At 43.1% G+C, this 15,973-nt stretch overlaps 1 protein-coding gene across 2 annotated transcripts; it reads left to right on the plus strand.

The window, feature by feature from the left end:
• The first annotated feature begins 1,075 nt into the window (after nt 1–1,075).
• depdc1a (DEP domain containing 1a) lies at nt 1,076–15,502 on the plus strand. Of its 2 annotated transcripts, XM_079505314.1 has the most exons (12): nt 1,076–1,327; nt 2,714–2,979; nt 4,218–4,356; nt 4,732–4,862; nt 5,219–5,349; nt 5,463–5,510; nt 5,901–6,038; nt 7,264–8,319; nt 9,860–10,032; nt 10,538–10,714; nt 13,463–13,663; nt 14,048–15,502. In XM_079505314.1, exons 1-12 carry the CDS (start codon nt 1,280–1,282, stop codon nt 14,183–14,185), a joined length of 2,646 nt encoding a protein of 881 aa, XP_079361440.1. In that variant the 5' UTR covers nt 1,076–1,279; the 3' UTR covers nt 14,186–15,502. The 2 variants fall into 2 exon arrangements, with proteins under 2 accessions (XP_079361440.1, XP_079361441.1); XM_079505315.1 differs by lacking the exon at nt 7,264–8,319.
• The last annotated feature ends 471 nt before the right edge of the window (nt 15,503–15,973 follow it).

The following is a 15,973-nucleotide window of genomic DNA, read 5'->3' on the forward strand; positions in this document are numbered from 1 at the left end:
ATGTATGTTTGTGCAAAATGATATGATGACATTCAGAGCACTTAGGAGAATTCTCTCTCCTCTATCCTTTACCGTTGTACACGCTCTGAATCTGAAGAAAAAAACTAAAGAAATCTGAGAAATACTTTAAGAACTTGTGTCTTGTGTCAAAAAATCCTTTCAGGTTTTTTACATTACTCTAAGTTCATCTTTTGGGTTTTGATACTTTGTGTTCTCACTTTTCCAGTGAAGTCTTATAAGGTCGAGGTATTTGGTCTCTTGGCTATTTCCATAGCCTCAGCTATAAATCGAACAATTGTTTTGCCTTGTTTATGTCTTCTATTCATTTACTTATTTTGTGTATCATCCCACACTGACTGTCTTTGAGGCCCAATCTTGGCATGCATGCATCCATGCTCTCTCAACAGGCTACTACAGGACAATGCTATTGTTAAAGAAGTCAATCACTCTCCTCTGTGTGTTGAAAATAATGCATTTGCATGTCTATGGCAGCAGTAGGCCTGGGATATCCTTCCCCTCTTCTACTCTCATCCCCGTACTCATCCCTCTATCCCCCGCCGTGCCGTGGTTCTTTTCTCCATGCTCTCTTCTGCTCTCTGCGCGACACTTTCTACTTTTACACGAAAGAATGCCCTCCCACATTCCCTAGGAGTGTGACTGTCCTGACTCTGTTTAGGTTGCAGAATTAAACATCTCATGTATTTTAGGGAAGAACTGTTTTTCTGGCTGCGTGCTACGTATGTAAAAGTTATACAATACAATCATCTTGGAGAACTTTTAAAATGTTGCTTTTAAAAATAAAAAAATCTTCTACTAAGGCCATATGTTGCACAAACGGATGTTTTGTTTGCAACATTGCCTCCCCCTCCGGCTCCGACCCCCATAGACATTAGCCGACCCCCGTCTGCTACCCCGTCCCACGACGGTGTCGCGCTGAAAATAATAGCAGATCTACAAGATCACACCGCGGCGTGGAGTCGACGTATCGTGAGTTTATAGGTCTGATATTACTCTGGCGCGACGAAGCATAAATTACCAGGCAGTCACGTGATTCGTGCACCGTCCAATCATCTGTCAGGAAAACACGGCTGGTAATTTTGAACAGATGAACGCAGACTCGCAGTCCGCAGAGCAATGAGACTGAGTATTTATTGAGACTAAAGGCGTAGCCATGTGTAAAGTTTGTACAGTATAGAGACTCTCAGTAGATCATTAAATCAGTATAATTTATGGACCGATCAGACGCTGAAATCTTAATTTACTTCATGTTTTGATAACCATGAGTTCCCATGTTATTACCCCGGGTCCCTACAGAGCGACGAAACTGGTAAGTTTTTACATTTGGCGAGTGGTTAAGCTAACGTTAAAAGTATAACTGAAATGAGTGTGAAACACACAATCTAGTTAATATTGATGGGACTACATGACTATGATCAGTTGCTTTATCTGTTATTCTTCGATCTACGTCATATATTTTATGTTTAAACCTAAGCTTTGCTGCTTTTAACGTTTGTGTGAATTCTAAGCTTACTCATTGTATTCTGCATTGGTTGTTATGAAGTATGAACAGAGTACGTGTTGTATGCCGGCGTAATGTAACGTGGGTGTTTTGCTTTGAAAACTTTGGAGAGTGTGTGTGTGTGTGTGTGTCATGTGTGTGTGTGTGTGTGCGTGTGACTGTGTGTGTGGAGACTGGAGAGACACAGAATTCCTTTATTTTTAGTACAGCAGGATTATTATGAGCCCACATGCTAAAGTCAAGAGATTAGTAGGTCTACTGCTTCTTTTGGGATCAGTGCTGAAAACGGTTAAGAAAGAACCCCCACAATGACATGATCAGAATGCTGCATATTGGCTCCTACTACTGTAGGTCACAAAGTCTTAGATTGGATTAGATTACATTACATTACATTACAGTCATTTAGCAGACGCTTTTATCCAAAGCGACTTACAATAAGTGTATTCAACATAGGTAGGGAACAAAAACTACTAATCACCAGAAGTCTTTAGTGCATTTTCTGCAAAAACAAGCAACCAAGAGTATACCTAGCGCTAAGGTAAAAGTGCAATATATCAGCTACCTATTTCCTTAAACAGATGAGACAAAATAGCTAAATCAAATGAGCATGAGCTAAAACAATTAAGTGTATCGACTAAACAAGATCCAATAAACAATACAACAATAGAAAACAAGCGTTCGTACAACTAGTTTCAATGTATTGTCACTGCACAGAGTATGCAAATACTTTGACAATGAAATGAAGGGTGGCGTCTAGCCAGAAGTGCAATACAGTAATGCAGCAATGAGAGAATAAATACAGAAACATCAACATGTACAGTAATGTATACGGAATGATACATAATAAATAGTAATGAGTATGCTGGCAGAACCAAGTAAATATAAATAAGTATATGAGAAGAACAATCTGTACAGTGCAAGCAATGCATGAGGAAGATAATATATGTATATATATACAGTATTCTAGTATAGTAGCCTACGGGGAGTCTGAACACTTTATGATACACTAAAAAATCCTTAATTTAACACAAACAAGGGTCTATTTGTACACTTAAATTGAACGCTGGCTGTTTTCTTGTTCTCATTAGGCTACACTAAATCAACACTGATCATTTACTGTGTAGGGAGATGCACTGAAGCACAAAGGCCAGAGGTTCCATATTAGTTTAATCAACTCTTTCTTTCTCTCTCCAGTGGAATGTGGTGACCGGGCTGTTTCGGTCAGGCATGCCCCTGAGGAAACACCGTCTGCACTTCAGGGTCCACGCTGCCTGCTTCACTGCCTCTGCTGCTGTGGACTGGCTACACCAGCTGCTCTGCAGTAACAGTAACTTTGGCCCAGATGTTACCCGGCAACAGACGCTGCAGCTCCTGAAGAAGTTTCTGAAGAACCACGTGATTGAGGATGTGAAGGGGCGCTTCGGCACAGAAGATTTTGAGGACAACAACTTATTGTACAGGTAAATATTGAATGAAGCAGACGGGGTCAGTAATGGATCTCATTAACCACTTGCACCCGGGGGGGGGGGGGGGGAGATTCTCAACCTTTTTAATTTCAAGGATCCACATTTTAGGGGAAAGGAGGGACACCCGCACACTGCCACTTGCCAGGTTCTATATAATTTATTTTTAAAGAGAAGAGAGCAACGTTACGGTCTTGCGACCTTCCTCAGGCTTCCTTTCTCCTACATTGTATGCCTCGTCACCATCGCACCTGCTACAAATTGTCTTCCGGGTGTGCAGAAGTCTTCTCTCCATGAGGATCCACATTTTGACATGCATGTTTAGGCCACAAGATCCCGGGGACCACAAACAACGAACATTATATTGTTTGGACATGATTTGGCCCATAATTCCTTTACTGTCGTTTGTATTCTAAGTTGTATTTTTTTGTACATGAAATAATAGTGAAGTTTAACTAGTTTAACTTCAATCATTTAGCAGGGGACTCCATGGGGTGAGGTCACGTGAGAACCACTGTTCTAGCAGAATGATAATGATGTGTTTGACAAAGCTGCAGGGCTAACTAGTGACGGTTGTCAAGGTTTTATTGTTGAAAATGATGGGGCCATTGTTTACTGACTTACCAGCAAGGCATTTCACAAACTAGTTACACTAGCAACTTACTGTGAAATCAACGCTCTGCACCAATGTCTGTCTGCTCAGCTGTAATGTGCTACTCTTGCATGCGGAGCAACACTGGAGCCTGAGCAAGCAAACATTTTTTGTAACTCCAATACTTTTTTGCCAGCTGCTTGAAAAGCGGCTGGACAACATGTTCAACTACCTCCACTAGTAGACTGTAGTAGAAACTTTTTCATCATTGGCTGCCTCTAAGGCTTAGAGGCAGCCAATGATGAAAAAGTTTCTAAGCCAATGGGAGACTTACCCATAAAACCCATAGTCTGAATGGCATAAAACCCATATTCTGAACGCTGCAACGTGAAGCCGTATTGGCTGCATACTCGAGTCTGAACGCCGCAACATAAAGCTGAGGCAGAGGCTGGGCACGCAAACGGAAATATCTTATACATGTTCATAAACGAGAGCTAACTGCAGCTGGTAATTATGACTGAATTATGTTTTAATATAAAACCAATGGGGTTAGAATCTAAACCCAATTCCGTTGGTGGTGCGACAATAGGCTTTACTGTCCTGTTTCCATTCCTCTTTTCTTTCTTTTTTTTCCTCATCCCAGGTTTCCAACCACATCTCCTTTGAAGCCCATTCCTTGTCCGGCCCCAGCCACGAGCTCCATTAAGAAGAGGCTTTCCATCAGGGACAAGGATGGCTTCTTCAGGTTCAAGAGCATTAATAAGCATGATAAAGAGACACAGGTGAGCTTGACTGGTCCAACACGACGTCTAAAACATGCTATGTAAAACTCCATTTTAAGAATTTCATGTATTCTAAGTTCTAACAGCTTACTCGTTTACCTGCCCTATGATAGTGCCTATCCACAAGCGGCCGGTCACTTGATGTATGTGTCTCAGTCATAGGAGAAAAATGTCAAACGTTTTCAATACCAGGTCTACAAGATCGCGTTGGGATGCGTTGAGCTTGTAGATTGGCTATTTTTGAGTACGCCTTAAGTGGTTATTTGTGTTTATTTTGTTTGCTTATAAGTTAATTCTTCTCAAATTGAAACTTTTATCAAATCTAAGTTTTTCATCGTTTGCTTACTATAATTAATCTATTGCTTACCTTTTCAGGAAAATGTAGATCCTGCAATCCAGGCACAAGAAGAGGAAGTGAGTCAGCCATCAACGGAGAAGCCAGCCCAGCAACGAGTACTGACCGAGGAGGATGAACAGGAGCTCTGGAGAGACATTACCCTGACACAGTACGAGCGCACACACACATTATGGATGATCCATGTACACTGGGTATTAAATAAATAGGATTTGAGCATGTCGTAACGGGACGTGTTTTGTGTTGCACATTTCATGCACAATAGCCATTCACACAGTGACATCAAGGTGTTTTAAAAGCATCAAAAGGATCCTCGAGTAGTCGGAGTTGGCGCAAATTCTCAGATTCTTTGGCAGTTTCCATAATAGGCGTAGGTTTTGATAGTCTGTTTTACAATATCATACCAAGAGATTTTGTTTAATCATGATCATGTATGGAGATTATTCAAAATACATGAAGGGTGTAAAATATATATTTTTAAATGTCTTGAAAATTGTTGTGTTTCAGTTTACAGAAGATTCTGGGTCTGACTTCACTAGATGATGTATTAGATCAGCGTCATGTTAACCCACAGAACATCATCCATAACGTGACCAAAGTCAATAAGCATGGAGTAGTCACACTGGACGACAAGACCGGTAAGTGGAATGGCTGACCGACTGCTTGCCTTATTCTGGTCTGCCTGTATATTACGTTTAGTTCTGTTGTTTACCCGTTCTACCAGTCTGACCTGTCAATCATCTCTCTCTAGACGACCTCCCCCACTGGGTTTTGTCTGCTATGAAGAGTCTGGCCAACTGTGAGTTACAGAAAACACATTATATTATTTAATTTATCTTCATTTATGTTCATTTATGTTGTGTATATTGAAGTATTGTAGTCTTTGACATGATCATTGCATGTATAATATTTCCCAATCAAAGTACATAGTGATGTCTCAAAATGTACAATACTGTTTCTCTCAGAGGCATTTACATTTAATGGAGCCTATGCCTAATGTTTCCAATTATTTCCTTCCCCTTCATTTTAAAATAAACAAAGGAAGAGCAGCTTTTTAAATGTAAATATTGGCAGCTATGTACAGCAAGCATGTTTGTTTAATAAATGCAATGATAAGAACACTGTAGTGTGTAGGCTCTGTCTACATTCCTGTATTTAATTGCTTTAACCTGCTGTTGTTGATTTTCAGGGCCAAAGTATGACAGCGGACAACCGTCCTATCCGGGCTTTGAGAGAGATGTCTTCAAAACAGTGTCTGATTACTTCTACAGCTTACCACAGCCATTACTCACATACGAGCTCTATGAACTGTTTATCAACATCCTAGGTAGGTCCCCTGGGGGGTATTATTTTAATTTGAGTGTGTCTTTGGACAGAATTAGGTGACAGGTGGAGTGTCAATCGGAAGGTTGACTATTGATCCTCCACTCAGCGGAGATTTTACTGTTTTCCAATTACTATTCGTGATGGAACAAATACAAACTATGCCTTAACGGTCCTGATCAGTCGTTGAGAGCAGAGGCTGGACCAGGACAACTGACTTGAGGCAACTGTGATATGGCATGGGTTGTGTATAGGCCTGGCATATAATTTCGTGTGCAGGGAATGATTGTCAAAGATTCCACCACAAGACGTTTGTGTTTTGATGTTTGCTCACTACTCGAAGCAGTCTCAGAAGTGTTGTATGCAAGAAACCAATGTAAAGGAATGACCGTGTTGCATTGAAAGCTCAGTTCTTTCATGCTGCTATTTGGTGACAAATAAATACATTAGATGTGCCAGCCAAAGACAGAAAAACAAATCCAAAAAACCCTGAGTCATTCTCACATTAACTCTGGTGTAAGTGGTGTCCTGACATTAACACTTGGTCTTACCCTACTATCTGTTACTAAATAAATATATGACCTGGCATCAAAGAGACTTCTAGCTGTCAATTAGGTGCACGTTGCTACTACAATGGGAATCATTTAATCTTGAAATTAGATTTTAGTCTGCTACATCCAGTGGTTACAGATTGATTCTACCTGTTGACAGATCATTTCACTGTTGAACGCATCACTGACTAGAGCTCTCTTAAAATGCCAGTTGAAAATTATGGATTTATTGGACTATATGGTGGGTGAGAATCTCTTGGGATTGGGAATATACAATTTTAGGTCTATATGACATTTAAAATAAATGTCTTAATAACTGTCTTAATAACACTTTTCCTACAGGGTTCTGGAGCACAAATACTCTAGATGTGCCAAGAGTCAAGACTATGTTGATGTTATTGTGCCTGGTGTTTTTTTGTTTGTTATGTATTAACAAAGATTTGGGTTATTTTCCTCATTGAGCCTTAACAGTAATCTCGGTGTGGGCCTGTTGTGTTGTCTGTCTGACAAAGTGATGGTCCTGTGTATGTATGTCTGCTTTGAAATGACTAACGCTGCCCCTCTGTTTGCCGCTGACGTTCTGCCTGCAAACTCTCTCTTTCCCCCCCCCCCTCTCTATCTTGCTCCACCTCGGTCTATTTCCCCCCCCCCCCCCCCCCCCCCAATGTCACGTACCAGTGCTATGTGGGTATGTGACAGCGCCCCCTAGACATCAGCGGGCAAAGCGCAAATTGTCTGACCCCCCTTCCTTACCCCCTCCCGCCAAGACGCCGTTCCACTCCACAGAGTGTCTCCTGCTGTCACTGCTCAGGCAGGGTTCTTGTGACGAGACCGACTCTCCAATGAAAGAGGTTTTCAGCACCGTGGTCCGGTCACGACTGCACGTTTTGAAAGGCAAGGCCAGCACAGACAACCGCCAGTTTGGAGGCAGCTGTCTGAGCCTGAACCAGTCACAACGCTTGGGTGGTCCCACTAGGCGTCGCCCCAGAAGCTGCTCATTGGTGGACACAGTCCTGGATGACTCTGCCCCTTTCTCCCAGCAGCTGCTTTTGTCAAATGACAGCCTGGCGGTCGTTAAAGACTTAAAAGACAGTCTGGACGATGATGCTGCTGCTGCCACCCTGACAACCCGTAACAGTCCAGAGTCTGCATTCCCGTTCTCCTCTACTAATGTACCAGGAGATCCCACCAGAGACCATGGTTCTGTCAATTCCATGGCAGCAATGTCATTCACATGGAAGTCCCGCCTCTTGCGGCCACGCAGTATGGGCAGCTGCCTGGACATTGTGGTGGAGACCAGGGAGGACGGTGCCATGGAGATCAAGGGCCAGAGTCGTGCAGCCAGCTGTTTGAATGTGAACATACCTGAAGACCAGCGACACTCCTCCTCATCTTCCCATCCTCCTTCCTCTTCCTCTCGTCCATCCTCGTCATCTTTGTCTTCCTCTCACGCATCCTCCTCCTATCCTGCCTCTTCTCCCTCCCATCCATCTGTCTTTTCCCCGCCGTCTGCCGTGGCCAAAGCACCACGTTGTGGTGCTAGGCCTCTCTCCAGTACTTCCAGTCTGTGGACCCTCCGTGCTGCAGCACCTAGCTCTGGTCCGGCTCTGGGCCGACGCACCCGCAGCTCTCTGGACGTGTCTAAGCTGTCCCGCCGGCCCGTTTCACTGTTCAAACCAACTCTATGTCTGTCCACCAGCTGCTCTCAGCTCACACAGCACAACCCTGAAAACAGTAAGACACCTCCACTGCCTGCCTGTTTGTTTTGCCCGACTGTCCGTGTGCTGTTAATGTCGATGCATGTCTAACATCATCTAACAATCTAACCACTCCTGCTAGTTAAGTTGCTCAAGATCACTCAAAAAAAACTCCTATGAAAAACCGTGTCAGGGAGTTGAATGGGAGAAGTGGATCAAGACGTAACTCAAGAAGTCGCTTAATTTTGACAGCAACAACGTGACTTGTCGTTAGCTTCAGACATAGTGTTATAGGTAGATGTACTATAAATCTCTCTCTCTCTCTCTCTCTCTCTCTCTCTCAAGCAAGTGAAACAACAGAACAGTCGTGAGAGTCAGATTATAAATTAAACTATAATTCCCATAATAAGGTTTTAAGACATGAGACATCAAATCGATTTGGTGAAAAACATGCCACTGCAAATCTGCCATAAATTCTGGCATGATTATTGACACCATACAGCTGTAGGGTGAGATTACAGGCTACTGGCTAAAAGTCATTTGGATTTGTTGGCATACATTTTGGTATGGTGGTTTTAATGTGTTGTGTCTCCAAGGATTATCTTTCCAAATATAAGAAATTCGAGGTAATCTCAATCTATTTACACTAGCTGTAAAAATGTAGCTCAGTTAGGGTGGAAATGTCCAGTGAAAATGTTACGGAATCAAAGGGAGATAGAGATTTAGGTGAAAGTGAGCTTGAATTTATATTAAACATTTATGACGTGTGTGTTATAACAAGTGTTTATTTATGAAGCATTATGAGTGCATTATAAATGTGATTATAATGCATTATAGACCCTGGTAGACTACCTGGTAGTTATAATGCATTATAGACCCTGGTAGACTACCTGGTAGTTATAATGCATTATAGACCCTGGTAGACTACCTGGTAGTTATAATGCATTATAGACCCTGGTAGACTACCTGGTAGTTATAATGCATTATAGACCCTGGTAGACTACCTGGTAGTTATAGACCCTGGTAGACTACCTGGTAGTTATAATGTGCTGTTCCACAGAGTATGCAATCATAGTATACTCAGTGGATACTATACCCATTTTGACCAGAACTTATAAATTATATTATAAGTTCATATACCTTAATGTTGTTAAACATTTATAACGAGTGTTGTGGTTATAACACATCATAGACCCAACCCAACCACAACATATTGTCATCACAGCTACTCTAATCAACAACAGATACTGTGATTGTGTGATATGTATAAGAGAAACAATCCTATAAATGTGTTAACAGTCAGCTAGCTTAGTGATTAACTATAACATTATAGTCCATCCATCCAGCCATTGTGTGTGTGTGTGTGTGTGTGTGTGTGTGTGTGTGTGTGTGTGTGTGTGTGTGTGTGTGTGTGTGTGTGTGTGTGTGTGTGTGTGTGTGTGTGTGTGTGTGTGTGTGTGTGTGTGTGTGTGTGTGTGTGTGTGTGTGTGTGTGTGTGTGTGTGTGTGTGTGTGTGTGTGTGTGTGTGTGTGTGTGTGTGTGTGATTAACCTGTCTTGGTCTCTGTGTGGCATGTAGGACTTCTTAAACCCCAGTGCGAACGCGTGGCCATCGAGGCGCTGCAGTTGTGCACCCTCCTCCTCCCCCCTTCTTCCCGCAGGAGGCTACAGCTCCTCATGAGGATGATGTCACGCATTAGTCAGAATGTGGACATGCCCCGTCTACACCACGCCATCGGAACACGCACACTGGTGAGACCATGGCTTCTGCTGTTCTTGTATTGAACACTGAAATGTATGCGTGCATGCATAGACATTTCTTGTCTATGTTCGCTTATAAGTTACTGCATATACACAATCAAGTAAACTTGCTTTTGTTTACTTTTACCAAACCTCAAACATGTCAGATGGTTGAGGTTGCACAATATGAATGGTGTGTTTTGCTTGGTTTTCTGATGGTATGCGTCTTCCTTATTCTGTCACTGTCTGTGTAGTAATGTGGTCGGGGACCACTCGTTCCAGGTGGTCCCCAGGTGGACTCTTATCTTTAACTCTTGGGAGTCAAATGGACCCTTACGAGTCCATTTGGTATCCCCCCCCCACACACGCACCCAAACTATTATTGAGAGGGCAAAGAAAACGTGTCTCAAATGCTGAATGAATAAATAAATGGACGTTGATATGAAGTGTTAAACCACTGATGTAGTATATCCATCATGGTCGCCCGTTTCCACCTAACCTGTTCTCCCTGTTGCAGATGGTGCATACATTTTCAGCCTGTGTGCTGGGCAGTGCTGAGGAGTGTGATCTGGATGAGTTGTTGGCTACCAGATTAGTGTCCTTCCTCATGGACCATCAGCAAACCATCCTGTCTGTCCCTGACTACCTGGTCCGTGCTGTCACTGACCATGTGCAGTACCTCCGCACAGCACAGGTATTCACACCATGTACATAGGCACACATTCCAGATCATATAGGACCCCCCAGGGGTCCGGGGACCCCTGGGGGTACTTGAGGGAGTTTCAGGGGGTACCTAGCTCAATTAGAGATAGAAACCAAATGGACCCTTATGGGTCTGTAACTCAGAGTGTACAAATGGAACCAAATGGACCCATTTGGAACGGGTCCATTTGGTTCCATTTGTACACACTCAGAGTTAAATTAACAGTGGTTTTACAATATAAATTGGGGTACCAGAGATAGAAATGCCATTAAATCGGGGGTCCGTAGCATAATGCGTGTGAAACTGGGGGTCCATTAAATTATTGTTTCGGAATCACTGCTATAGAGCCGTAAAAATTCTCCCTTATCGGGGTCACTGGCATAATGTTTTCAAATGGGGGGTCCGTGGCCTAATAAATGTTGATTTGGGGGTCCTTGACACGAAAAGGTTTGGGAACCACTGATATAGAGCGTCGCAGTCCCTCCCCCTACCCTGGACCAGGAAATGAAACCCAATGCATTATTCTCATAGACATTTCTTAAAGTATTTATTTAAAGACTGTTACGCCGCGGACAAAGCCAACTCGAGTCGTGACAACTCATGACAACACAAACAATATTTTGGACCAAACAAATAATTAGAAAGAAGAAAAAAAACGGCAGGTTACAACACTTTTTTTTTTGTTTTTCTTCTTTGTAATTATTTGTCCAAAATATTGTTTGTGTTGTCATGAGTTGTCACGACTCGAGTTGGCTTTGTCCGCGGCGTAACCGTCTTTAAATAAATACTTTAAGAAATGTCTATGGGAAAAATGCATTGGGTTTCAATTCCTGGTCCATGGTAAGAGGCGGGACTGCGACGCTCTATAGAGGCTATGCGTGTGAGATCATCATCACACCCGGACGTTATGCAGGACCGCCTGAGTGGCAAAACAAACATAACATAAAAGTCGATTGCATTAAACAACGTTAAACTGACTTTGCCACTCGATTTCCCACTGACTTCATGCATGCGCTTACCCTATATCGTCGCTGTCGGGCAGAGACCTCTTCATCTCCATATTTTGACGTTTTGTGATTTATTTTAATTTATAAATATAATACGGTATTAAAAAGGAAATGAATGCCCTACTTGGCCATACTACAGCTTTGCACAAAAGTAGCAGATCTGCAAACTAAAAATGTTTTGAGCTTGTAAATCTGCTACTTTTACTATTTTTTAATTTTAATTTTATTATTTTAATCTTTAAACGTAACTGTTTTGGACATATTCGGTGTGTGTGTGTGTGTGTGTGTGTGTGTGTGTGTGTGTGTGTGTGTGTGTGTGTGTGTGTGTGTGTGTGTGTGTGTGTGTGTGTGTGTGTGTGTGTGTGTGTGTGTGTGTGTGTGTGTGTGTGTGTGTGTGTGTGTGTGTGTGTGTGTGTGTGTGTGTGTGTGTGTGTGTGTGTGTGTGTGTGTGTGTGTGTGTGTGTGTGTGTGCACACTGCACATGGACCATACAAATGAATACCATCATGGACACACACAACGCATCATATGCTATTATTATGTTTGTAGAAGGTTTGCCTTATTTATTTTTGTGCAAAAACGGGTCTCGCAAAACACCTCCCCAGCAACCACACCACTCCCATGGTCTTTTCTGACTCCTTCTGCCCCATAGCTCCCAGCTGGTAGAGATACTGACTCTCCTTCTGCCCCATAGCCCCTAGCTGGTAGAGATACTGACTCTCCTCTTGCCCCATAGCCCCTAGCTGGTAGAGATACTGACTCTCCTTCTCCCCCATAGCCCCTAGCTGGTAGAGATACTGACTCTCCTCTTGCCCCATAGCCCCTAGCTGGTAGAGATACTGACTCTCCTCTTGCCCCATAGCCCCTAGCTGGTAGAGATACTGACTCTCCTCTTGCCCCTAGCTGGTAGAGATACTGACTCTCCTTCTGCCCCATAGCTCCTAGCTGGTAGCGATACTGACTCTCCTTCTGCCCCATAGCCCCTAGCTGGTAGAGATACTGACTCTCCTTCTGCCCCATAGACCCTAGCTGGTAGCGATACTGACTCTCCTCTTGCCCCATAGCTCCCAGCTGGTAGCGATACTGACTCTCCTTCTGCCCCATAGCCCCTAGCTGGTAGAGATACTGACTCTCCTTCTGCCCCATAGCTCCTAGCTGGTAGCGATACTGACTCTCCTCTTGCCCCATAGCTCCCAGCTGGTAGAGATACTGACTCTCCTCTTGCCCCATAGCCCCTAGCTGGTAGAGATACTGACTCTCCTTCCGCCCCATAGCTTCTAGCTGGTAGAGATACTGACTCTCCTCTTGCCCCATAGCTCCCAGCTGGTAGAGATACTGACTCTCCTTCTCCCCCATAGCCCCTAGCTGGTAGATACTGACTCTCCTCTTGCCCCATAGCTCCCAGCTGGTAGAGATACTGACTCTCCTTCTGCCCCATAGCCCCTAGCTGGTAGAGATACTGACTCTCCTCTTGCCCCATAGCCCCTAGCTGGTAGATACTGACTCTCCTCTTGCCCTATAGCTCCCAGCTGGTAGAGATACTGACTCTCCTTCTCCCCCATAGCCCCTAGCTGGTAGAGATACTGACTCTCCTTCTCCCCCATAGCCCCTAGCTGGTAGAGATACTGACTCTCCTTCTCCCCCATAGCTCCTAGCTGGTAGAGATACTGACTCTCCTTCTCCCCCATAGCCCCTATAGCTGGTAGATACTGACTCTCCTCTTGCCCCATAGCTCCCAGCTGGTAGAGATACGAACGACAGAGATCTCTCTGGCGGCCCGATGCTTCTCCACGCGTTCTGCCGGCAGATCAGCACCGTTGAGTTTGAAGAGCAAAGAGTGACATCTTCCCAGAAGGCAATGGCGGAACTGCTGGAGATCTTGCTGAGTGACCAAAACATCACTGAAAAGGACAGGCGCAAGAAACTGAAGCAGGTAACGCACATGCTTGTTTATGTTTGGCCAGAACATGTTTGCAGTAGAGAATTCGTGTGTGTGTGTGTGTGTGTGTGTGTGTGTGTGTGTGTGTGTGTGTGTGTGTGTGTGTGTGTGTGTGTGTGTGTGTGTGTGTGTGTGTGTGTGTGTGTGTGTGTGTGTGTGTGTGTGTGTGTGTGTGTGTGTGTGTGTGTGTGTGTGTGTGTGTGTGTGTTCGTGTGTGTGTGTGTGTGTGTGTGTGTGTGTTCGTGTGTGTGTGTTCGTGTTCGTGTTCGTGTTCAAGAATGATCCTTACATCTCTAGTCAATGCGACAGACAGACGCTCTACTGCTATGTGTGGTGGTGTCAAGTAGAGGGAATTTATGATTGTTTTGTTTCCCACAGTTCCAGAAACAATACCCAGACATCTACAGTCGTCGGTTCCCTTGCTCAGACCGAGACGACAAGAAGGACAGCAAACCAAAGATCAAACCTCCTCTCCTCAACATAAAAAAGACCAAAGTATTCAGTATAAGGAACTGAGAGTTGAACTATACACTGGAGCTGCAGTGGAGCATGTATGAAGAAGAAGAACAAAGTGCTTTATGAACTTGATCCAGATTCTTAAGCCCAAACCACACCAAAGGGTCGGGTTGGGACAAAACAGTTTTTAAGGTAAATCACACCAATGCAACTCAATGAGTTGTATTGGTGTGGTCTACCTTAAAAACAGTTTTGTCCCAACCCGACCCTTTGACGTGGTTTGGGCGTTAGAGTGAACTTAGCATGCACATTTGCAACCTTTACAGAGACCTGGAACCATTGTAGAATTGTCATCGTTGATTGTATATCTTAGACTTGTTTTGAGAAATCTGTCAGTTGGCAGACTTTATGAAGGAATATTTTGATTGCATGTAACTTTACGCAGAGGCGGGGAAAACATGCTAATGGAAACTAAAGCCTTTCTCTTCCTGGAATAGTATCCACGCTTGCAGGTAAACGTTCGAGCCATCCACTCCACAGCTGACTTCTGAGACAGTAGACTCAGACTGATTTATTTATGTTGCACAAATATTCAACTGCTTTATAACGGGGAGGTGCTAAATTTAACACGGTGTAAATTTGGATGGGATACTTACAGTGTGAGTGTTGGGGGGGGGGGGGGGGGGGGTTGGTTATGTGTCAACATGTGGTTAGAGCAGTTTGTGACCACAGTTCAGCTCCCATCATTTACAGCCACCTGTATTGCATTCTCAGATGTATTTATATGATATTGTTTTAATTGACAGTATCTATCCACATTTTACAGTATGTTTCTCACATCTGCCATTTTCTCATTTGTCTTCTGAGTCTGTGCAACACGGTAAATTCTTCAGTGTTGATCAGAATCTAAGAAAATGGTTATTTCAAATGGATAAATTATCACTGAGGATTTTACTGCATAGCAGTAACTGATGTTGCTAAGTTTGATATGTGTTTACATGATGTTTGGGATAGGATTTTCACTGGGAAAAATGTAATGATGGCTTTCTTAATTCGATAAATTATGTTGGGAGCCATGCTAGACTATCATTACTTGCTTTACATGTGGTTTACTAAACCTTTTTTTCTTTTTCTTATACAAGACATTTTTTGTTTTGTATTTTGTCTTTTAACTTATTTTCTTTGATGGTGCTCACTCTAGACTAGAGCAACTGTTTCACATTTGGCACTGAACTTTTTCTTCTTTTGAGTGATGTCTGTTTTTAACCATTTACACCATTGTATCATCTTTATTTAGTCCTCTGTACACCAAACGTTTCAGTGCAATTTTAGAGACATTTTACTCCTTCAGTTAAATTAAAACTCAAGATTTTCTTATCGGTTTTAATGGGATATTATCGTTGTGGCCTCTTCAGTTTACTACTTTTCCGTTTTCCCCCGCCCCCCTTTCTGTTTGTACATTTTTGTTGTCTTGATCACATAAACCTCCTGGCCTGCATATAGTAGTTCAGTGATTCTCAACCTGTCGGCCGTGAGGATATTGCAAGTAGGCCCCCAAATAATTGGCAAAAACGTTAAGAATAAATAACCTAAAGGAGTAGTTAACCACAAAAACTGACACATTTTCAATCGATTACACTCCTTTAAACCTTGAATTCACGATGACTGGTGGATCTCCTACTGCGATGACCCAGTCAATTCCAGTTATTTTTGGGGGGTGAACTACTCTTTTACCTTTGTAGTATGTTGCATTAGTTCCATTGATCCTAGGTGAAATACGGATGCTTATGTTAATGATTGATCATTAACATAAGCATGCTCTGAACTTTCAATATTTTCAAGTGGGCC

Source organism: Electrona antarctica (genome assembly GCF_951216825.1).
Source record: "Electrona antarctica genome assembly, chromosome: 7".
Classification (NCBI taxonomy): Eukaryota; Metazoa; Chordata; class Actinopteri; order Myctophiformes; family Myctophidae; genus Electrona; species Electrona antarctica.